The sequence below is a fragment of the Salmo salar genome, chromosome 14 (assembly GCF_965601325.2).
Source record: "Salmo salar chromosome 14, fSalSal1, whole genome shotgun sequence".
Classification (NCBI taxonomy): Eukaryota; Metazoa; Chordata; class Actinopteri; order Salmoniformes; family Salmonidae; genus Salmo; species Salmo salar.
Window position 1 is genome coordinate 86,472,266 of NC_138304.1, and position 25,850 is coordinate 86,498,115.

Here is a 25,850-nt window from a genome sequence, read left to right on the forward strand (position 1 = left end):
AAACTGCTGACATTAATGATGGAGAGGCTGTCTGGAATAAATCAATCCATGGAATGCATTCTTTGGTTTTATGCTATTCTCCCTCCACACTATGTTAGTCACGTTTCATTTGGAATGTACTATAGAATTACTATATTTATTTTTAGCTGCTGCTACTTTCCAAGGCCTACCGTTCCTCTTGCTTTGGGTATTATTGTTGGTGTAGGGACTTGGGGGAGAAAGATTTGGGTTTTTCTCTAACAAATGGGTTTCATTTTATCCTCTAGCTTTTACCTCACTCATAATCCCTCATGAAGAATGGTGGTGTATTTCAAATGACATACTTCTTTCCCTTCTCTGTCCAAACCACAGTGTCTAGTCCAAATACATGTCCTCCCCTCCCTGTCACTTCCCATGTCTGCAGCCATGGAGTCTGACATGACGAGTTTGTGGTTAGAGCAGGTCACATTTCAGTCCATGACTCAATCATGTGTCATAGATAAAAATGTTACTCTGTGTTCTATTGTAGCAATATGATCTGTCAGTTGTTGTTTTATGCTCCATCCAAAACGTTCTGATCGGAACAATAGATTGTGCGAAGCAGCTTGAAAAATACAATTACTACAGGGTCGGGCCATTTCTATTTTGATTCCAGCCAGTACAGGAAATTCATAAACTAAAGACTAATGTTCCGGAACAACTGGATTCCTCGAAATGGCACTAGTTGTATAACTGGTTCCAGTATGTGCTCTCTTGTGACAGACTTTTAACATAAATGTTAACCAAATCAAGTAGCTGGCCAGCATTCTCATGAGATTTGGTTCTGTGTTCTGAGATTACTTGTAGTATAACCCTGTCCCCAGGCTCAATTGTAGAGAGTGCCGGCTGGGGACAAGAATACTTCTAACACAGTATATTGTGTTGTGAATGTATCCTGTTACAGACCCTAGTGCATCATGTGAGGCCTATATCTCAGTGATGGCCTGTAGGGGGTCACATTATGTGAGCCTGATTTATTTCGCAGCTGCCACCGGCAGAACTTTTGAATAGGTTTCGGTGGGGCCTGTTGACTGCATCCCCAGCCCCAGTCTGTGTCCCAATTGGCATCCTATTCCCTATATAGTGCACTCCTTTTGACCAGAGCCCTATAGGGACAAAGCCCCAGATCATGCTCAGATCTCTTTGGGTGTTGTGGCCACAACCCTGGCTGATAGTCCTCGTGGGACAAAACAAGGCCACTTTTAACGTCTCCGCAAACAGGGTCAGCCATATTCCAGGAGAAGTCATGGGAAAAAAATATTTAAAAACGCACAACAACATTGCCCTTGATTTTTTTTTTATAGATTGTTGATCTTATCTGATAGGCTTTTGTTGAGATGAGAATCAAGCTTGTGTCGCAGTTAGTATTTAAAATGTGGGCTCTTCGACATTGGTCAATAAGCATGGACACAAAACACACATGTACTGTTTGGAACAAGAGATACATTTTAATCTATTACTATTATCTGTAATTTCCAGTTCCTGGAAATCATGCATATAGGAATCCTGCATATGTAAGTCTTTATCAGCCCCATTCTTGACTGATGCATACACACTGCATTGACCTGGGTGTTGACACTGGTCCCAGAGGGGTGGCTCCTCAAGCACATGCACTTGTGACTTCAGAGGCTATGCCCCTCACTTCCTGTCAACTTCAGTTGAACTTACTACACACATGGGGTTGTCAATCCTGTATGAATGTGTGAACAGTCTTGTGTCTCGCTTTCGACCCACGTGACCCAACATATCTGTTTTTAACTGTAGAAACAACTTGGTTTAAAAGGCCAGCTACTTTTTGTTCTCTGTGTAGTCTTGTGAGGTACATATGGAGGGCATGGGCTTTTTTTCATAGTGCTATAAAGTTGCCATAGTGCCATGCTCAGTGAATTCAAAGTCTGCGCAAACGGAGCTACGGAGCACAACAGTACGTAGAACTGTTGGATCCATTGCGTAGACCATGTAAAGCTTTTTACAGCCCATTATCAAAAAGTGGCTTTAGCAAGTCATTGAGTATTTTGAAGAAAGCTACATTCCACATTGAATAAAGATTCAATGAGCCTTTTGGGGACAGTTTGTACCTCTGCTACAATGTGTTTTGTGTTGGTCTGCCTGAACTCTCCCTGGATTCCAGGGAGTGGCCACTGGGCACCACCACCCTGGCATAATCAATGTAAAAATGATGAAATCTGTTCACACGCGGGGTTGAGTAAGGAAAGTCATGTGTAATGTATGCAGAAGTCTGAAGGCTGTTCTCATCAGAAGACAATACACACAGCAAAGAAGCCTTATGAAAGGTTTCCTTTGGCCCATTTTGAGAAATAGAATATATTCATCTTTACAAATACAGTATTCTGATCCAGTTGCGTTATTATTACAGTAAATAAATTACGCTTTATTTCTTTAGAGTAGTAACACTACACAATAGTTACAATTCAGCGTACAAAAACAAGGCAAGAAAGGCAATCTTGGTTTATATAAAAGGATACAAAGGTGAAGAGAAAAAAAAAGTTAAATATTATTGACAAGCTGAGCTCTGACAACATTTGGATCATTTCTTATATTGCTGCAATAAAATACAGCTGTTAAGGCACTTCAAATATTTAGTTCACACTATATGTGCATCACTAACACCATATTTCAGCAGAGCCCAGGTCAGGTGCATTAATATGTACGATACTTTAGGAAAAAAATATTTAATGTATTTGTGTGAAAAAATATATTACAAATTACAAGAGGAAAAGCTTTAGTTACATCATACTTGTGTTATTTGCTGACTTTAAACATACATTTCAATGTGCTTTATGTTGTAAAGGCAGTTTAACAACATAGAATACATGCAACGCTGATTTAATTTTAAAAATATATTTATATAAATATATTTAAGGTGATGTAGTATAAAATGTAGTGTTTGCTTTAATATGTTGAGGTTTAGATGCTCTCTGTACTGTACTGTAGATGTTAACAAACCTGGAAGTGGACACCACTGTGTTACAAACTTGTTAGCTATTACTGTACATTTGTGATTGGTCAGGTGCAGTTGAAGGACGAAGACATTGATTCTCATTGGTCTTCTTGGTCGTTGTTGCAGTCTCCACACAAGATCTGGTCACGGTCGGGGAAGAAGCCAGCCCCAACCAGAGAGACGGAGCAGCGGGAGCACTTGAAGCAGGGCTGGTGCCATTGACGATCCTGGAAAGAAATATACTTCCCCTCGCCAAACCCTGGAGGGAAATATAACACACTCGTTAGCATCTATAATAGAATACGTCTGCGTCTCAAATGGCACCTTATTTCCTATATAGCCCTATGGGTCCTAGTCAAAAGTAGTTCACTATAAAGTGAATAGGGTGCCATTTGGGACATAGTCTACGTCTGCAAAGAGACCTTTGACTCTCACCTGGATTGACAGTTGGGCAGTAAGAGAGACATTACATAACACAAAGAAATGACATTCTGAAAATTAAGTTCTGTGGGTTATTATATGGTTGGCTACAATATAGCCCTGCTGAGGATCTGCCAGTTCTCAGAGGTCCCTGTGTTTAATTCAAACATTGGCATTCTAAACATAGCCGCAAGCCTTACTAGTATATTTACAGTACATCTGTGCTCTGGCATTTGCCTGGGTTGGTACAAAGTGACATAATGGGGAAGACATTGAGGGCATCCCAAATGGCACTCTATTACCTCTATAGTGCACTCCTTTTGAACAGAGCTCTATGGGCTATATAAGGTTCCATTAAAGGACAAAACAGTGTCTCAAATCAATCCATATTATCTAGTTGAATGGAGAATGTACTAACCTGTAATGGGCGAGTTACAGGAGGCACACTTCTGTGCGTAGATGCTGCTGAAGCACTTGACGCAGTAGGGCGTGTCTCCCTGGGAGGTGAAGGGCTGGCCGGCCAGTGGGATCTTGCATCCTGTGCACACGAAACACTCTTTGTGCCACGTCTCATCCTTGTAGCTCACACCCCCTGTTGCCAGTGCCTACGGAGGATACATGCCCATCAACCTCACCCACTTGATTTAGCAAGTCTTTTTCACAAGGAACTAACAGTGACAGGGAGAGGATAATGAAGGTTAGCAGTTGATTTGAGGAGACCCTGGTTCACCTTTTTGCAGTGGCTGCATCGCGGGGCGAACCTGCCCTCGTAGCACGGTACACAGTAGTAGTGGTCTTTGTCTGGAATGAAGGACTGGGCACCGATGGGCTTCTCACAGCCATGGCACACAAAGCAGTTCTCGTGCCATGCAGAGCCCTCATACTCCAACTTCTTTGAGCCTGACAGAGGGAGGAGGGAGAGGGGGGATAGATAGGGAGGAGAGAGAGCAGAAGAAGAGAGAGAGAGAGAGCAAGAGAGACAAAGAGAAAAAGACACAGACAGGTTTTGTATAATTCAGTCTGTCTGCAAGAGTCATCATCTGAGTAGTCGTCCCAAGTTTGTGTGCCATGTCAGCCACTTTAGTTCTGGGTTAGAATGTCAAACCTCAGAATTGCATTATCTCCAAGTGCTCGCAATCGCACTACTGCTATCGCCAAAACAGGTTGATTCAGTAATAACTGAACCTGTTTGTACACAGACTCAATATACCTTCCAGTCATCTCATAAAGTATAAATACTATTACAGGATTTTACCATCAAGAATGCTTGTGTGGTGTTACATCAAGTCAGGGCCGAATGGCTTTATGAAAGGAGGTATTTGAGAATTATGGTTTATGGGTGACTGTTATTGGAACTTCTGACTTGAAGCGTGTGCAGTTTGGTCTTCCACAAATACACACTTCCTCCAAGTAGGTAATAAAAGTAGCCAAAATAAAAAAGCGAGCCATGCCTATGAAAATGAACATCAGACCTCTTAATCATTGCTCTTGTTTTACGAGCTTTGGGACCTGAAATGCGCTCGTGGGGAGGTCGGCCAGTGGAACGTGTAACCGCCTGAATTTTTTTAAAGGGCGAGGGCACAGTGTAGTGTTTAACTGCGTTCCACTACAGACACCTAACAAAACGACTGCTCAGTTCTGCAGAAACTGAGGAGAAATAACACCCCACCCTGTCCAGATTAAACCCTATGTAATTTGCAGTCATCTGACACCCACCCCCGCTGTTAGCGTAATGCTGCCATGCAGTCACAAAGACCCTGGGGCCAGAATTCAACAGTGAGGCACTTTCAGTCGAGCGAGCAGACAATTGCAATGTCATATCTAAGCTGAGTCACACCCTAGCTGCTCAACAACAAAAATACATTCACCTTTTTATGGTAATGTCCCAAATGGCAAACTATTCCCTACGTAGTGCACTACTTTTGACCAGGGCCCTGAAGGTAGTGCACTACATAGGGTGCCATTTGGGACACAGACTATGCAATCCAATGACTGGATGTGAGAACCCCTACGTTTACCCTTTAGTAACACTGACTGAAGCAGTGCTGCTTACTCTGTAATACCCATGACAGAGGTTTCCCAGGTATTACACACCTGGCATTGATACAGATGTAGGATCTTAATTTGAGCCAGTTTGCTACAGCAGGAAACTAAATTACAAACTTTAGAAGCCTTTTTAAACCTCAAATACACTACAAGTTTTAATATCCTGCATTGCGGAAAAGTTCTCTTGCAACAGTGTGATCAAATTAAGATCCTACATCTGTAGGTGTGAGAACAGGAGTTGAGTAACCCACAAGCCAAAGCATCACCAGTTAGGCCTTTTTAATGCACTTTTATGCCACAGCAACTATGATGGATGTGTAACCAGCCTAGCACAGTACAGCTCAGCTCAATAATGTCAAAGGCTGTTGTGCACAGGAGGACGGGCTCGTGGTAATGGTACTGGAATGTTGTCAAATATATCAAACACATGATTTGATGCCATTTCATTTGCTCCCCTCAGCAGCCTCCACTGGTGTTGTGTTATGTTGTCATGTATCCCTGCACGTTCTTGAGAGCTTTGATGTTCTTCTTGAGGGTACCTCCTACTAATCATGGTAAACAGTATCACGTTTGTGTACCTGGCATGACGGTCTTGTCGCAGGCCACACACTTGGAGGAGAACTCATTGCAGTAACAGTCGTTGCACAGCAGCGCCTCCTCCTGGCTGGTGAAGGGCTCGTCTGCCAGGGAGCGGTCGCAGCGGAAACAACGGAAACAGTGTTCATGGTAATGTCTGTCCTCGTAGAACAGCTCCTGGAGAGGGAGAGGAGGAGTGATAGGGATGGACCCAGGCAAGGCAGGTCAGAGTCCGAAATATTTGGATTGAAAGACCATTCATGTTAATGGTAACTGGTGGGCCGAGATATCGGATGACGGGCTCATTGTAATAGCTGGAGTGGAAATGGAAACCATGTGTTTGATGTGTTGATACCTTTCCTTTCCGTTCCTTCGATTCCAGCCATTACAATGAGCCCGTCCTTCTACATCTCCACCCACCAGCATTCTCTGGTTCACATTCATCATTTATGTTAATATGACAATGAGCTAGATTAGATCTGTTAACAAGGAGGTTTTAGTGAATAACTCTAACTTCAATATAAACCATTTGAGTAAATATTGAAACAGTGTCCACAAAGAGATTTTTTTTATATATTCCAGATCAACTGTAGTGCAAGCAAGCACTGTTAACACACATTGCATGATTAATGTCTCACTTTATGTTCAGGGTGAAAACAATAATAATCAATTTTATCTGACACGTTGGTGGGTTTTCACAGTGTTAGTAAAAGGGAATTGGACAGAGAGGGAGGAGTGCTGTAAGTATTGTGTGGAGGAGGAGGAGGGCCAAAGCTAACAGGAGATATATTTACTGCCAGTCCCTCTGAGAGAGTCCATAACTCAGGGGTCACCCGTGCCCCGTGGCGTCTAAGGGTGTTCCCTTCAGCCCTGTGTTTTCATTTGACTCTAACCAAAAGGCCTTAATGTTGGCCTGGAGCAGCTCAAAGGGGATTTTCAGATGTCTTGGTATTAGCCAAAAGAGCAGGAAAGTTGTGTTTTCCAAGAACTCCAGCTCTTTAGAAGCCATTATAATCGAACAGATGGACAAGGACAAATGCACACATACACACACGCACACACTCGTGTACGTACACAGAAGTAAAACCTCAGAAGTGAGCACACATTCAAACAACTGTAGACAGAAAACATCCACTTGCCACATGTAAACACATTCATACACACAACATATGCTAAACACATTTACACCCACAAACACAAAGACAGATCATACAGTTTATGCTTACCCGTGCATTGTGTGCGATGAGCTCCTTGCACTCCTGACATGTGTTGGCATACAGGCGGTCATAGCAGGGGATGCAGTGGGGAACGTCCTCCACCTGGATGTATTTGCGTCCGTACAGGGACTCCTTGCACTCGCCACAGTCAAAACGGTCACTCATGTTGTCTTATCCCTGATTCACCTCCTGAAAGGAAACATCACAACCACAGTGAGTGAACGTTTGCTGAGCAAAGGAGGAGGGGAAGGAGGACAGCGCTGTGAACGTGTGAGGGAGGAGGGGGAGGGGCAGTGAGGGGAGTGAGAGAGAGGAGAGAGAGAGAAATCCTTAATACAGACATTGTCATCCTACAAGAAACATGCTAATTTGGTATAGAGCAGGCCTAATTCACTCTATTAAATTCATCAAAACAGGAAGATTTTACATTTGGCTAGAAACAGAGAAAAATTTCCTCCTGTGTGCTACCCCCACTAGAATCCCCATCTCCATCCTGTAGGGGGAAATTAATCATTTCCATGCCCATGTGGTGATCTACATTCCAGAACTGGACAAGAACCTGACATCCTCAGCACACAGGGGGACAAACACATACCTGGAGGTGACAGCATTCCCTCCCACATATTCCCCCTAGGCACAACTATAACAACATAACCAACAAAAACCGGTCACAACTCCTGCAGCTCTTTCGCACACTGGGTCTGTACATAGTCAATGGTAGGCTTCAAGGGGACTCCTATGGTAGTTACACTTATAGTTCATCTCTTGGCAGTAGTACTGTAGACTACTTTATCACTGACCTCAACCCAGAGTCTCTCAGAGCGTTCACAGTCAGCCCACTGACACCCCTATCAGATCACAGCAAAATAACAGTCTACTTGAACAGAGCAATATTCAATCATGAGGGATCAAAGGAACTGAATAATATTAAGAAACGCTATAGATGGAAGGAAAGTAGTGTGGAAACCTACCAAAAAACAATTAGGCAACAACAAACCGTAACCCTTTTAGACAACTTCCTGGTCAAAACGTTCCACTGCAATAGTGAAGGTGTAAACTTGGAAGTAAAAAACTTAAACAGTATATTTCAGCTCTCAGCTTAACTATCAAATAAAAAAAAATCAAACAGAAAACTGAAGAAAATTAGCAACAATGACAAATGGTTTGATGAAGAATGCAAAAACCTAAGAAAGAAGTTGAGAAACCTATCCAACCAAAAACACAGAGACCCAGAAAACCTGAGCCTACGCCTTCACTATGGTGGATCACTAAAACAATACAGAAATACACTACGGAAAAAGAAGGAACAGCACGTCAGAAATCAGCTCAATGTAATTGAAAAATCCATAGACTTTAACCACGTCTGGGAAAATTGGAAAACACTAAACAAACAACAACATGAAGAGTTAGCTATCCAAAACAGAGATGTATGGGTAAACCACTTCTCAAATCTTTTTGGCCCTATAACAAAGAACAAACAGCAAAAACATATACATGATCAAATACAACACTACCAGAACCCACTGGATTCTCCAATTACATTGAATGAACTACAGGACAAAATACAAACCCTCCAACCCAAAAAGGCCTGTGGTGTTGATGGTATCATCAATGACATAATAAAATATACAGACCACACATTTTAATTGGCTATACTTAAACTCTTTAACATCATCATTGGCTCTGGCATCTTCTCCAATATTTGTAACCAAGGACTGATCACCCCAATCCACAAAACTGGAGACAAATTTGACCCCAATAACTACCATGGGAAAGCGTCACAGCGACCTTGGGAAAATCCTTGGCATTGTCATTAATAGCAGACTCGTACATTTCCTCAGTGAAAACAATGTATTGAGCAAATGTCAAATTGGCAGTTTACCAAATTACCATACGACAGACCATGAATTCACCCTGCACACCCTAATTGACAAACAAACAAACCAAAACAAAGGCAATGTCTTCTCATGCTTTGTTGATTTCAAAAAAGCTTTTGACTCAATTTGGCATGAGGGTCTGCTGCTATACAAATTGATGGAAAGTGGTGTTGGGGCGAAAAACATACAACATTATAAAATCCATGTACACAAACAACAAGTGTGCGGTTAAAATCGGCAAAAAACACACATTTCTTTCTACAGGGCCATGGGGTGAGACAGGGATGCAGCTTATGCCCCACCCTCTTCAACATATATATCAATGAATTGGTGAGGGCACTAGAACAGTCTGCAGCACCCGGCCTCACCCTACTAGAATCTGAAGTCAAATGTCTACTGTTTCAAATCAAATCAAACTTTATTTGTCACATGCGCCGAATACAACAAGTGTAGACTTTATGCTTACTTACAAGCCCTTAACCAACAGTGCAGTTCAAGAAGCAGAAAACATTTACCAAGTAGACTAAAATACAAAGTAATAATAAAAAGTAATACAATAAGAATAACAATAACGAGGCTATATACAGGGGGCACCGGTACCGAGTCAGTGTGTGGGGGTACAGGCTAGTTGAGGTAATCTGTACCTGTAGGTGGGGGCGAAGTGACTATGCATAGGTAACAAAACAAACAGCGAGTAGCAGCAGTGTACACAAGGGAAGGGAGGGGAGGGGAGGGGAGGGGGGGGTCAATGTAAATTGTCCGGTGGCGATTTTATGAATTTTTCAGCAGTCTTATGGCTTGGGGGTAGAAGCTGTTGAGGAGCCTTTTGATCCTAGACTTGGCGCTCTGGTACCGCTTGCCATGCGGTAGCAGAGAAAACAGTCTATAACTTGGGTGACTGGAGTCTCTGACAATTTTATGGGCTTTCCTCTGACACCGCCTATTATATAAGTCCTGGATGGCAGGAAGCTTGGCCCCAGTGATGTACTGGGCCATTCGCACTACCCTCTGTAGTGCCTTATGGTCAGATGTCGAGCAGTTGCGAGACCATGCGGTGATGCAACCGGTCAGGATGCTCTCGATGGTGCAGCTATAGAACAAATATTTTTTTCCCCCCCTCAGTCTCCTGAGGAGGAAAAAGTTTTGTCGTGCCCTCTTCACGACTGTCTTGGTATGTTCAGACCATGATAATTCGTTGGTGATGTGGACACCAAGGAACTTGAAACTCTCAACCCGCTCCACTACAGCCCCATCGATGTTAATGGGGGCCTGTTCGGCCCGCCTTTTCCTGTAGTCTACGATCAGCTCCTTAGTCTTGCTCACATTCAGGGAGAGGTTGTTGTCCTGGCAACCACACTGCCAGTTCTCTGACCTCCTCCCTATAGGCCGTCTCATCGTTGTCAGTGATCAGGCCTACCACTGTAGTGTCGTCAAACTTAATGATGGTGTTGGAGTCGTGTTTGGCCATGCAGTCGTGGGTGAACAGGGAATACAGGAGGGGACTAAGTACATACCCCTGAGGAGCCCCAGTGTTAAGGATCAGCGTGGCAGACATGTTGTTCCATACTCTTACCACAAGGGGGCGGCCCGTCAGGAAGTCCAGGATCCAGTTGCAAAGGGAGGTGCTTAGTTCCAGAGTCCTTAGCTTAGTGATGAGTTTCGTGGGCACTATGGTGTTGAATGCTGAGCTGTAGTCAATGAACAGCATTCTCACATAGGTGTTCCTTTTGTCCAGGTGAGAAAGGGCAGTGTGGAGTGCGATTGAGATTGCGTCATCTGTGGATCAGTTGGGGCGGTATGCGAATTGGAGTGGGTCTAGGGTGTCCGGGAGGATGCTGTTGATGTGAGCCATGACCAGCCTTTCAAAGCACTTCAGGCTACCAACGTGAGTGCCACGGGGCGGTAATAATTTAGGCAGGTTACCTTGGCTTCCTTGGGCACAGGGACTATGGTGGTCTGCTTGAAACATGTAGGTATTACAGACTCGGTCAGGGAGAGGATGAAAATGTCAGTGAAGACACTTGACAGTTGGTCCGCGCATGCTCTGAGTAGACATCCTGGTAATCCGTCTGGCCCAGCGGCTTTGTGAATGTTCACCTGTTTAAAGGTTTTGTTCACATCGGCTACCGAGAGCGTTATCACACAGTCATCCAGAACAGCTGGTGCTCTCGTGCATGCTTCAGTGTTGCTTGCCTTGAAGCGAGCATAAAAGGCATTTAGCTCGTCTGGTAGGCTCGCGTCACTGGGCAGCTCGCGTCTGGGTTTCCTTTTGTAGTCCGTAATAGTTTTCAAGCCCTGCCACATCCGACGAGCATAAGAGTCGGTGTAGTAGGATTCAATCTTAATAATGTATTGATGATTTGCTTGTTTGATGGTTGGGTCTGAGGGCACAGCGGGATTTCTTATAAGTGTCCAGATTAGTCTCCCACTCCTTGAAAGCGGGCCTTTAGCTCAATGCGGATGTTGCCTATAATCCATGGCTTCTGGTTGGGATATGTACGTACATGTACGTCACTGTGGGGACGACATCATCAATGCACTTATTGATGAAGCCGATGACTGAGGTGATATATTCCTCAATGCCATTGGATGAATCCCGGAACATATTCCAATCTGTGCTAGCAAACAGTCCTGTAGTGTAGCATCCACGTCATGTTTGCTAATAATCTGGTGCTTCTGTCCTACAGCCTACAGCAGCACCTAGATCTTCTGCACAGATTCTGTCAGACCTGACAGTAAATCTCAGTAAGACAAAAATAAGTCCAGTTCTCAAGACCACCAATACAAATTCCATCGGTACATAACTCAGCCTAAACATCAGCGCCTCAGGTAACTTCCACAAACCTGTGAACGAGCTGAGAGACAAGGCAAGAAGGGCTTTCTATGCCTTTAAAAGGAACATAAAATTTGACATACCAATTAGGATCTGGCTAAAAATACTTGAATCCGTTATAGAACCCATTGCCTTTTATGGTTGTGAGGTCTGGGGTCCGCTAAACCAACCAAAAATTCACAAAATGGGACTAACACCAAATTGAGACTTCGCGTGCAGAATTCTGAAAAAAATATCCCGTGTATAACATAGAACACCAAATAATGCATGCAGAGCAGAATTAGGCCGATACCCGCTAACTATCAAAATCCAGAAAAGAGCAGGTAAATTCTACAATCACCTTAAAGGAAGCGATTCCCAAACTTTCCAGAACAAAGCCATCACCTACAGAGAGATGAACCTGGAGAATAGTCCCCTAAGCAAGCTGTTCCTGGGGCTCTGTTCACAAACACAAACAGACCCCACAGAGCCCCAGGACAGTAACACAATTAGGCAATTAGACCAAATCATGAGAAAAGAAAAAGATAATTACTTGACACATTGGAAAGAATTTACAAAAAAACAGAGCAAACTAGAATGCTATTTGGCCCTAACAGTCACAGTGGCAGAATACATGACCACTGTGACTGAACCAAACTTAAGGAAAGCTTTGACTATGTACAGACTCAGTGAGCATAGCCTTGCTATTGAGAAAGGCCGCAGTAGGCAGACCTGGCTCTCGAGAAAACAGAGAAAACAGTGCACACTGCCCACAAAATGAGGTGGAAACTGAGCTGCACTTCCTAACATCCTGCCAAATGTATGACCATATCTATTGGGTGAAATACCACAGTGTGCAATCACAGCAGCAAGATTAGTGACCTGTTGCCAGAAGAAAAGGGCAACCAGTGAGGAACAAACGCCATTGTAAAAACAACCCATATTTATGTTTATTTATTTTCCCTTTTGTACTTTAACTATTTGCACGTAATATGACATTTGTAATGTCTTTATTCTTTTGGAACTTTTGTGAGTGTAATGTTTACTGTTCATTTTTATTGTTTATTTCACTTTTGTTTATTATCTAGTTCACTTGCTTCGGCAATGTTAACATAGGTTTTCCATGCCAATAACGCCCTTAAATTGAAATTGAGAGAGAGAGAGAGACGAGAGAGAGATTCCCATGCAACAACAAAAAATGTATGTACCTACAAGTAAGTATCCAAGGCAACCAGTCAACAGTAGGATAGGATGACCTTTAATGCCCCAGAGGGGGAAATTGTCTACTGCTGTATACAAAATTGACACTGTACAAAACACACACAACATAGAGTGCATTCGGAAAGTATTCAGACCCCTTGACTTTTTCCAAATTTTGTTACATTACAGCCTTATTCTAAAATGTATTAATTACAAATTGTTCCACAATCTACACACAATAGCCCATAATGAAAACAGTTTTTTATAAATGTTTGCAAATGTATTAAAAATAAAAAAAAACGTATTTACAGAAGTATTCAGACCCTTTGCTATGAGACTCGAAATTGAGCTCAGGTGCATCCTGTTTCCATTGATCATCCTTGAGATCTTTCTACAACTTCATTTGAATCCACCTGTAGTAAATTTAATTGATTGGACATCATTTGGAAAGGCACACACCTGTCTATATAAGGTCCAACAATTGACAGTGCATGTCAGAGCAAAAACCAAGCCATGAGGTCGAAGGAATTATCCATAGAGCTCCGAGACAGGATTATGTCGAGGCACAGATCTGGGGAAGGGTACCAAAAAATGTCTGCAGCATTGAAGGTCCCCAAGAGCACAGTGGCCTCCATCATTCTTAAATGGAAGAAATTTGGAACCACCAAAACTCTTCCTAGAGCTGGCCACCCGGCCAAACTGAGCATTTGGGGGAGAAGGGCCTTGGTCAGGGAGGTGAACAAGAACCCAATGGTCACTCTGACAGAGCTCCAGTGTTCCTCTGTGGAGATGGGAGAACCTTCCAGAAGGACAACCACCTCTGCAGCACTCCACCAATCAGGCCTTTATGGTAGAGTGGCCAGACGGAAGCCACTCCTCACTAATAGGCACATGACAACCCACTTGGAGTTTGCCAAAAGGCACCTAAAGGACTCTCAGACCATGAGAAACAAGATTCTCTAGTCTGATGAAATAAGATTGAACACTTTGGCCTGAATGCCAAACGTCACATCTGGAGGAAACCTGGCACATTCCCTACGGTGAAGCACGGGGGTGGCAACATCAAGCGGTGGGGATGTTTTTCAGTGGCAGGGACTAGGAGATTAGTCAGGATTGAGGGAAAGATGAACGGAGCAAAGTACAGAGAGATCCTTGATGAAAACCTGCTCCAGAGCGCTCAGGACCTCAGACTGGGGTGAAGGTTCACCTTCCAACAGGACAATGACCCTAAGCACACAGCCAAGGCAATGCAGGAGTGGCTTCGGGACAAGTCTCGGAATGACCTTGAGTGGCCCAGCCAGAGCCCGGACTTGAACCCGATCGAACATCTCTGGAGAGACCTGAAAATAGCTGTGCAGCGACGCTCCCTATCCAACCTGACAGAGCTTGAGAGAATCTGCAGAGAAGAATGGGAGAAACTCCCCAAATTCAGGTGTGCCAAGCTTGTTGTGTCATACCCAAGAAGACTTGAGGCTACAATCACTGCCAAAGGTGCTTCAACTAAGTGCTGAGTAAAGGGTCTGAATACTTTTGTAATATTTCAGTTGTTTGTTTTTTTACAAATGTGCAACATTTTCTAAAATACTGTTTTTGCTTCGTCATTATGGTGTATTGTGTGTAGATTTATGATGGGGGAAAAACCCTTTAATCAATTACAGAATAAGGCTGTAATGTAACAAAATGTGGAAAAAGTCAAGAGGTCTGAAAACTTTCCGAATGCACTGTAGTACATACATTGCACGTTACCCATGTCATACATGTTGTACACGTCTCGTACAACCAAATACATAATACATATTGCTCACACTGCCCTTACACATTCTGTCAGCGGCATACTAACAGATCAGCTTAACTTATTGCTGTTTAGACACCATGGACCTCCAAGGTCCTAGCCTGGTCCCAGATCTGTGATTTTGACACTCCATTTTTATTGTCAAGCCAAACAAGGTTTTGCATTACAATTCCATAAGAAGTTGGCAAGAGAACATAAAAAGATCTGGCACCCAGGCTGCCAAGGCCCCTGATTCACCCTGGGAAACATTCCTGATTACATGTTCTAATCAGGTGATTGACATCTCATATGGTGAATAGGAAGGACGGGGTGGAAATACGCCTGACAGCTCTACTATACTGAGACAATCATAACACCCTCCGGCTACTTCTTAAAACTGTAGGGAGCTGCTAGAGTATGTGACACGAGGTCAGATACATGTACCCCAGTAGCTTTCCTATGGAACGGGAAGGGCAAATAGGGTCCAACAGGGTACATATAGGTTGTGTCTCAAATGGCACCCTATTTCCTACATAGTACACTACTTTGACCAGAACCATATGGGCTCTGATCAAAAGTAGTGCACTATATAGGGAATAGGGTGCCATTTGGGAAGCAAACATAGTGTAGAATAGCAAAAGTGGGGGGATAAAGGTTGGAATTACATGAGTGGAGAAAAGTCTCAAGAGTTCAGGTAACACAGGCTCAAGAAAACATTGTCAGGAACATGGCATTGACAGAGACTCTAAAGGCAGACACAAATGTTTCTCTTGGAAGACATTTTGTTTATTATATTTTCCCTCTTTTCAAGGAAAAGAACACCCTTGAAATGCTTTCAGAATGTCAAAAAGCAAGGAGCGCGGAGAAGGGTTGTGGGTTCAATGATGTGCAGCGGAGATTCAGGCGGTAGGTTTTAAAGGGGGAGTGAATGGAAGGGAAAGCTCTGGGGTGAAGGGTTTAGCAGCTCCCACTCAGCAGACAGAGCTGAAGTCACAGCCTCACAAGCTCCATGTCCTAGTGGTGATTGAACCCAAAAACTTGACTGTATCCCAAATGGCACCCTATTCCCTATACCTGTATAATGCACTACTTTTGACCAGGACCCAAAGGGCTCTGGCCAAAAGTAGTGCACTTTATAGGGAATTGGGTCCCATTTGGCACACAGACATGGAGTTCCTAATGAAGCAGACCTCATTTCTTGGAAATGCATTTTGCACACACAGGGTTGGCTTGATATAAAACAGGGGGGAATCAACCATTGCTCATGAAAGGAATTCCATCCCACAGTTGCGGTAGTTTTTTTTTTACAGGTATTGAGTTAAATGTACTAGAACCCACAAGTTATTTGCGTCTGGTCAATTAAGGAGTCGGCTCAGCAGTGGGGTGTACGTGCCATTCAAATGACTAGCCTCAGACTTTATTTACCATTATTGCCACCATTTATACACGATGGCAAGCACACAAGACAGAAGACCTGGCGAAAGAACAACTTCTGTTTTATCCACCCTATTTGTCTCTTTTGTTTATAATCAAGCAACTGAAAACTTGGCTAATCTCCACAAAATGTCAGAGCAGCAGAGCATTTGTAATGGGAACATTCATCCATATCCTCCTCCTCCATCAGCTAGGCTGCATCAGCCTAAAGAGGTTTGAGGCTTTACAAGGTCAAAGACACTTGGACGGAACACAAAACAGACAAGTCCATCAAACTCCATATCTGTTTCATGTCCGTTTATTGTGAGAGCGGTGGAAATCAGCTTGACTTCCCCTGCTAATGTCTCTCAAGAGGTTAGGCTTCTAGCTATTCTAGTTCATCCATCCCTAAAACCACTGCACTGATACAACAATGGCCTTCCTTCCGGGCATAGTCCCCACACAGCATGACATCTGCAAATACGTTATTTGTACTCCATCTGTTGTGTCGACAAGTATAAGCATTATGACATTCCTTTCTATCTTTTGAAAGTGATAAAAATGTTAACCATAAAAATGTATATGTCTGACCAAAATCAAAATACAAACCACGCCCTTTCTGTCGGATCATTTTTATCTATTGCGTCTACCCAACAACAGATAATATTTATAGCTTTGTTTAAACTCAATTTCGGCTCATTTATGCAATGTCCAGACCGTTCTGTTATAGTAAGAGCTACTGAACTACAAAGAGCTATTCCCAAACAGCATGTCCTTCCCAGCTGTAGAGGAGATGACTGACCCTGAATGAGCCACGTCGACATGGATACACTCCCTCTGTGGTTCCTCATCCTTATGACTGATGGTCGTGTTACACAGAACGTGACCCGGGTATAGAAACGATTTAGAGGGAATGCCTCAAAAATAGAGCAAGGAGTAAAAGAATGAACAGCAAGATGGGCACATACAAATACACGTACACATATCGTGTATCCACAAAAAGCTTATTTCTCTCATATTTTGTGCACAAATTTGTTTACATCCCTATTAGTTAGTGGGCCTGGCTGCCAAGTGGGTGGGCCTATGCCCTCCCAGGCCCATCCATGGCTGCAACCCTGCCCAGCCAGTTGAAATGCATAGATTGTGACCTAATGACTTTATTTAAATGTACTGATTTCCTTATATGAACTGTAACTCAGTAAAATCTTAGAAATTGTTGCATGTTGCGTTTATATTTGTGTTCAGTATATATAAATGTATCTGTGTCTCTGCGTCCTGCTCCCAGTGAGTGGTTAAGTCAAACAGAAATCCATCAGTGGGAGACGTGTTGTTCTCTCCTAGCACACTTCTGTTATAACTCTGCATTTCGCACCTCCAGCCACAGCGGACACATGGATATTCTTCAGTGATATATTGTCCACGTTGGTGAAAGATTAATCGGAGTCATCAACTCTGAAGGCTTTGTACTGTCAGCCAGACAGCAAAACATACTCTCTCTCTTCGTCTCCCACATGGCCCAACAACAGACCAGGCCACTCTCTGTCCCTTCAAGGTTCTCTGAAGTTGTTTTCTTTCTAACCTGACATTTTCTTCAGAGTGCGGAGCCAGTTGTAACTGCATGAGCCATGTGAGTTCCACTGCAGGACCACTGGGGCTCTGGTCAAAAGTAGTGTACTATAAAGGGAATAGGGTTCCATTTGGGATGCAACCTGTGTGTTTATTTTCCCAGCAGAGGAGTCTAGTGTGCCCTATGCTTTACAAACCAGAATATTCCATGATGAAACCCCATGACACCTAGGCGCAAGAGAAAAGAGAAAGGAGTCTTTGTATGAAATGGAACAATCCTACAGTAGTGTGTAGGTAGCGTATGATAACATTACCAGTTTCTTCCTAGGATTCAAAAAAAGAAAGACTCATCAGCTGGTTGTGCTTGTTGACATGTGCTGGGTGATGTATTACGTTTTCCACTGACATTCAAATTAGAGCCCTGCACAAGCATGAATTTTATGCCTGAGTCCTACACATGCATGCAACGTTAAGGCCCAAACCTACACAGGCCAGATTGCTTTTGCCAAATTTAAGGCTCTGCCCGAAATCAGAAATAACTTTCTTTGTTAGTATCCATTAGCTGCTCGTCTCTGTCTGTCCCTCGCGCCCTGCGCTTTTAGCACTGCATCCATTCTGTTGCTGGTCTCAATGACGAGACTTGAGAGAGCAGTTAGCAGTTAGCTGTTAGCTAGCTATTTTTCGTCACTCTAAACTCAACAAAACTCAAGGAACAATATTATTTTATAGGGATGGGCATGAGTATCGAGTACTTGAGCACTCGAACGGACGTCAAAACTTGATCTTTAACCAGATATATATATTTTTTCAAATACTGTAAGACTATTTGGTATCATTTTTGTCTTGAAGACAACATTCATTTGCTTTGACTTTAGTGTTCCATTTGTACAGGTGTATTTGTGGGGTAAAACAATAAGGAAACCAAGCCATGCATCAAACATGACTTATTATTAAACTCCCTTTCACCTCTGTGTCTCGCTCACTCAGTTGTGTTCTGATCACTCCCTCTATACCAGTTGCATGTATTCATGGATGCCAAGGGGAAGCCAGGCTTCCCCAAAAAATTGACCAAGAAATAAAGAAAGTTTCTTCAAGTGCAGTCACAAAAACCATCAGGCGCTATCATGAGGACCGCCACAGTAAAGGAAGACCCAGTTACCTCTGCTGCAGAGGATAAGTTAATTATAGTTACCAGCCTCAGAAATTGCAGCCCAAATAAATGCTTCACAGAGTTCAAGTAATAGACTGTAATGCATCTGGTGTAGCTGGTGAGATGAGTCAGGCCCAGGAGAGCAGATATGAGTAATGAAAGCAATTTTACTCAATAATATAACAATACACGTAGTATAAATACAAGGCCACAAATACGGACCGCAATACAATAAACAATTACTCACAAACAAACATGGGGGAACAGAGGGTTAAATAATGAACAAGTAATTGTGGAATTGAAACCAGGTGTGTAAGACAAAGACAAAACAAATGGAAAATGAAAAGTGGATCGGCGATGGCTAGAAGGCCGGTGACGTCGACCGCCGAACGCCGCCCGAACAAGGAGAGGGACCGACTTCGGCGGAAGTCGTGACACAGACACATCTCAACATCAACTGGTCAGAGGACACTATGTGAATCAGGCCTTCATGGTCGAATTGCTGCAACAACAACAAAAACACTACTAAAGGACACCAATAAGAAGAAGACTTGCTTGGGCCAAGAAACACGAGCAATCAGTGGTGTACAGTACTTAAATAAAAATACTTTAAAGTAATACTTAAGTAGTTTTTGTGGGTATCTGTACTTTACTATTTATATTTTTGACAACTTTTACTTTTACTCCACCACATTCCTAAATAAAATAATGTACTTTTTACTCATTACATGTTCCCTGACACCCAAAAGTACTCGTTATATTGTGAATGCAGGACACAAAAATGGTCTAATTCACGCACTTATCAAGAGAACATCCCTGGTTATCCCCACTACCTCTGATCTGGCAGACTCACTATATACAAATGCTTTGTTTTTAAAATATGTCTGACTGTTGAAGTAGGCCCCTGGCCATCCGTAAATTTAAAAAACAAGAAAATCATGCCGTCTGGGTTGCATAAAATAAGGAATTTGAAATGATTTATACTTTTCCTTTTCCTTTTGATACTTAAGTATATTTTAGCGATTACATTTACTTTTGATGCTTATGTATATTTATAACCAAATACTTTTAGACTTTTACTCAAGTAGTATTTTACTGGGTGACTTTCACTTTTACTTGAATAATTTTCTTTTAAGGTATCACCCAACCTCAACCCAATGGAGATGGTTTGGGATGAGTCGGACCGCAGAGTGAAGGAAAAGCAGCCAACAAGTGCTCAGCATATGTGGGAACTCCTTCAAGACTGTTGGAAAAGCATTCCTCATTAAGCTGGTTGAGAGAATGCCAAGAGTGTGCAAAGCTGTCATCAAGGCAAAGGGTGCCTACTTTGAAGAATGTCAAATATATTTTGATTTGTTTATCACTTTTTTGGTTACTGCATATGTGATATTTCATAGTTTTGAAGTCTTCACTATTATTCTACAATGTAGAAAAATAGTAAAGATAAATAAAAACCCTGGAATGAGTAGGTATCCAAACATTTGACTGTACTGTATGTGATGAGTCAAAAAAAGTTTGTGGAAAACAGGTCAATGTAGATAGTCTGCGTAGCTATTTGTTTAATTATTTAGAAGTCTTATGACTTGGTGTTAGAAGCTGTTCAGGGTCCTGTTGGTTCCAGACTTGGTGAATTGGTACCGCTTGCCATGCGGTAGCAGAGAGAAGAGTCTATGACTTGGGTGGTTGGAGTCTTTGACCATTCATAGGGCCTTCCTCTGACACCACATGGATGGCAGGGAGCTTGGACCCAGTGATGAACTGGGTCGTACGCATTACCCTCTGTAGCGCCTTTGCGTACGGATGCCAAGCAGTAGCCATAACAAGCGGTGATGCAGCCAGTCAAGACGCTCTCAATGGTGCAGCTGTAGAACTTTTTGAGGATCTGAGGGCCCATGCCAAATCTTTTCAGCCTTTTGAGAGGGAAGAAGCGTTGTTGTGCCCTCTTTACGACTGTGTTGGTGTGTGTGGACCATGATAGATCCTTAGTGATGTGGACACCAAGGTACTTGAAGCTCTCGACCCGCTCCACTACAGCCCCGTCAATGTGAATGGGGGCGTGCTCGGCCCTCCGTTTCCCATAGTCCATGATGAGCTCCTTTGTCTTACTGATGTTGAGGGAGAGGTTGTTGTCCTGGCCCCACACTACCAGGTCTCTGACCCCCTCCCTATATCGTTGTCGGCGATGATCAGGCCTACCACCGTCATGTCGTCAGCAAACTTAATGATGGCGTTGGAGTTGTGCGGGGCCACGCAGTCGTGGGTGAACAGGGAGTACAGGAGGGGACTAAGCACGTACCCCTGAGGTGCCCCTGTGTTGAGGGTCAGCATGGCGGATGTGTTGTTGCCTACTCTCACCACCTGGGGGCGGCCCGTCAAGGAAGTCCAGGATCCAGTTGCAGAAGGAGGTGTTCAGTCTCAGGGTCCTTAGCTTAGTGATGAGCTTGGAAGGCATTATGGTGTTGAACGCTGAGCTGTATTCAATGAACAGCATTCTCACACAAGTGTTCCTCTTGTCCAGGTGGGAGAGGGCAGTGTGGAGTACAAGAGATAGCGTAATATGTGGATCTGTTGGGGCGGTATGCGAATTGGAGTGGGTACAGGGTGTCTGGGATGATGGTGTTGATGTGAGCCATGACCATCCTTTCAAAGCATTTCATGGCTACAGAAGTGAATGTTAAGGGGCGATAATAATTTACCTTGGCTTTCCTGGGCACAGGGACTACGTTGGTCTTCTTGAAACATGTAGGTATTACAGACTGGGTAAGGGAAAGCTTGAAAATGTCAGTGAAGACACTTGCCAGCTGGTCAGTGCATGCTCTGAGTACGCGTCCTGGTAAGCCGTCTGGTCCTGCGGCCAAATGAATGTTAACCTGTTTAAAGGTCTTACTCACATGGGCTACAGAGAGCGTGATCATACTGTCAGCTGTCATTTAATAGTTACCCCACTTTACTTTAATATTTATTTATCATGAAACTGGATTAGCCTATGTTTAATAATGTTCCTGCCCAGAACAGTTCACATTTTGTCAGACTTTTTGGGGTCACACAACACAGCTCTCACAGAGAATGATATTGATGGCCTATTAAAGTTGTTATAAACACATTAAAAGCTCCTGTAGCTATAGTAAAATGTTCATGGTTGGGGCTGTAAATTCTGCCAGAAAAAAAGGAAAGGCTTGTCCCTTACAGCCATCGGTCGGATGACTGCTCCCTCTCTCTTTTATCCCAGTACAAAGAGACCCAATGTGAAGTGACTGACTTCCTGCCGGATCAGAAAGCACTGTTAGCTGCCTGCACGCACACACAAACCAAAATGAACAGAGGTAGCTCTCATCAAGTTTATATGCAATTTCTGTCTGTTTCAACATTCCAAACGGGATGTTTTGAGACACAGTTTGCAAAACATCTCGTTTTGGATACTTGAACATCGACCAAGTCCAACATTCTTTTACCAATGTCCTTGGGAGATCACTTCAATCAATGTGTTGAAAAGAGATAAAATTGCACTGGGAAACACAGACTGGGCGATGATGATACTATCAACTCAAGACAAGTGAAGACTTTACCTTATCATTCTTATCGGAATTTAATGACAAACACACACTCCACCTGCTCGTAGGGTAGTAATTAAAAAATCCCTTGCTGACATTAACACAGAAAAACTGAGCCTGTAATCTTTCACCTGCCCTTTGAGGAACAATAAAAGCAAAATTAATGAGAGGGTACGTGCTTGGCTGTGTTTAGCTTTGGGCCCCCAGCTGGCCGTTTATGCCCCGTAGAGAATAGCAAGCTGCAGCTGAAAGCCTTCTTAGAACTCCGCCCCTCCCGCACCACCTCTGGTGTGTACTAAAACAAAAGGCCAAATCTGACAACAAATGAAAAGACGTCACCGTGCCAAGGCCTTCTTCGCTCTGTGTGGTAGACCTATGCTATCTTCATGAACATAGAAAAGGAAAGGCCTGAGTATGACATGGTGTAGAAGTCAGTCTAGTAAAGATAACAAAAAATATGTGCTTCAAATTAGAAGATAAACTGATGAAAATCAATTGAAAAGGGGAATAGATATAATCTCCTATGTCTATGAAAAGGTAGACATGGAGATAAGAAGTCAGGAAACGTCACTAGCATCCTCTTCTGAAGCAAAGTTGCTTTTGGCAACAGGCTATGTTTCATTTGGATTATTTTGCAGTGGGAATTCGTCCAAAGAATAAATAAATAAAGTTAGCTTGATGTGCACAATCAGCAGTCAGTCATTATCCAAAACAAATATGCATGTAAACATATTTTCCCAGCATCAGATGCTGGTTGCCAGTAGAGCGAGCATCCATCCAACCCCAGGCCCCGGGTGTTAATAGTATCAACTGCGTTTATTTTCCCAGAGCCCCTGGCGACCCTACAGCCTGTTGCCTTTGTTTCATGGATGCTGTAAGATTTATTTGTCTTTGTTTTTGAGTAACATCTACATGTGTAAGCACTTTAGGACTGTTGAGACAAATGGTTCTAGACCCCAAACAGAATTTTGTTGGGAGAGAGGGAGTTTGAGAAAGTATGAGATGGAGTGGAATGCACATGTTTCTGGAGACAATGAATTAATGGGACCAAATCCATTACAAAGAGAAAGAAAACGAGAAAGAGAAGAGAGAGAGAGAGAGAGAGAGAGAGAGAAAGAGAGAGAAAGAAAGAAAGAGAAAGAAGGGCATAACTCTGAGCTCACATCCCAACTCCTTTAAAATCTTCCATTGCTGCTGTTCATGGTGGGAAAAGTGACACTCTAGAACCAGCCAGGCAAGGAGGAAATGGAAACAGTGTGATAATGATAATGAATAATTTACAACCTATGGGTCAATGTCCCTAATTATGGCCTGAGCCCGTACCAGGTTATGTCCCAAATGGCACTATTCCAAATGTAGTGCACTATATGGGGAATAAGTTGCTATTAACGATGTATTCCCAGCCTGGGAAAGACTTGTCCATCTCCAGAAGTCCTGGAAACCATTTGGCTCTGCTCCAATGATTGTACACAGACCCAACCTTCCCCAATGATAAGAATATCAGAGGAATGAGACTGTGGTCAGAACGTGGCAGAATCATGTGGTGGGTCCAATGTTGGGATTGAAAAAAAACAGCAAATGCATTTTTCTTCCATCTTCCCTCTGTTCTAAAAACGGCAAATTCCTCCTTTTCTAAAAATAATGAAGCAGTTCTTTCTGGTTGCCACCACATTTCTGCTGGTTACTCACAGGGAAAGACTCCTCATAAAAAGCCAATTGTTGAAGTAATCAAAGAGCTATGTTAATTACACCCAAAGTGCGTCGAACTCACATGATGACATGGATATAGAGTTTGCTGAATACATGCATAAACTATTCCATTTGGTGCCAACGACGGCGAGTGTCTGGGAAAATAATACTTGCAATCTCAAGTATAAGACATGACATTACTCTTAAGGATGTTGGCTAATTGAGATGGCTGCATAGGTGACCTACACAGCATTTGTCCCAACAGTTTTTATTGCGATGCTGATAAGGCCAGAAAATCACACAAAAGTAAAACAGTTGAAAACAACAGTGTATATTAAACTGTCTTCTTACTGTTATACAATGTCTCCCCCCACCATTTCAGGACACTGTTAATCAAGCTCTTAGTTTGAATGTGTGAGCAAACAATATGTTATGTGTGTTATTGTTCAACATTAATGTGTCAGAATCCATGTAATTCAAACTGAGATTGACTTGGGGGAAACTGATACAGAGGGGCCGTCTCTTCCAAAGACTCCCTGTTCTCCTCTCTATAAATCATACCTGTTCAAAATGGTCTGCAGGTCTTGTTGTGGTGTGGTCTTAGGTATCAATTATAAACTTGTGTGCCTCTGTCCAAGGCAACTAACCCCAACATCTCTCAGTAAAGTAAAATTAGGCTACATCCTACGATATATCCTGTCAGTCCAGTTCCTTGGGAGAGAAGGGACAGATGCTAAGAATCTGTGCAACAGGATGTATAAAGTTTAAAGAGAGATAAAGAGGACAAATAACCGAGAGAGAGCATGAGAGAGCATGAGAGAAAGAAAAGACAAATTCCATTCTCTGCCCGTGATTTGTGTCAACAACAAAAAACAACAATAAATGTTCCATCTAAGGAGCATTGTGTTTGTGCATCTGCTTCTTGTCGAATCGTGTGTGTATGATAGACGTATCACAGAGTTTCTCAGCTCGAATACTGTACTGTCTGAGACACACAGTTTGAGTTGTGTGAAAGATCTCTCGAGCTGAGATCTGTCTAGTGGACGTCGAGTGTCCAGATATCTTGACCTAAAACGTCACGCGAATTTCTGTTCTCTTGATAAAACATACGAATAAATACCTTTCTGAATTTATGACAATAGTTAACATATAACACATATTTTGTCAGATAAAATAGTCAGTAGGCTAGAACAGAAGAGTCTAATAACTGACGATTCGCCAGGTGACTCTATTCGCATCGCCAACTGTATTATCCAGGTGCTTCATTGACTAAAATGTAGACAAGTAAAAGTAAGATTAAACAAGACTATTCACTTAATCTCGTTTTCAAACCAATATTGATCATATCGGCTCTCATAATTTTGTTATTATTTGTTATAAAACTCATACAAATTATTGTAAAATATCATACCACACATTTACAGCTCCTTGCGTGTCAGGGAACTTTGTCAAATGTAGTTTATTTGTTTCAGTCACCAACCTGTAGCTTGCAGCTTTTCTCTGGCAGCAAAATTGACTCCAAATATTGATAAGTCAAGATCCGACGCAGTGCTGAACCCTTCTCAACTTCAACGAATGTGAA

The 25,850-nt window shown here is 42.8% G+C and overlaps 1 protein-coding gene across 1 annotated transcript; it reads right to left on the minus strand.

Moving 5' to 3' along the window:
* Positions 1–1,444: 1,444 nt before the first annotated feature.
* Positions 1,445–25,850, minus strand: fhl3 (four and a half LIM domains 3). Its single transcript, NM_001173851.1, is given in 6 exon segments — positions 1,445–3,239; positions 3,819–4,005; positions 4,131–4,300; positions 6,025–6,199; positions 7,249–7,428; positions 25,749–25,850. Coding segments are annotated over 5 exon segments (849 nt in total). The 5' UTR covers positions 7,405–7,428; positions 25,749–25,850; the 3' UTR covers positions 1,445–3,078.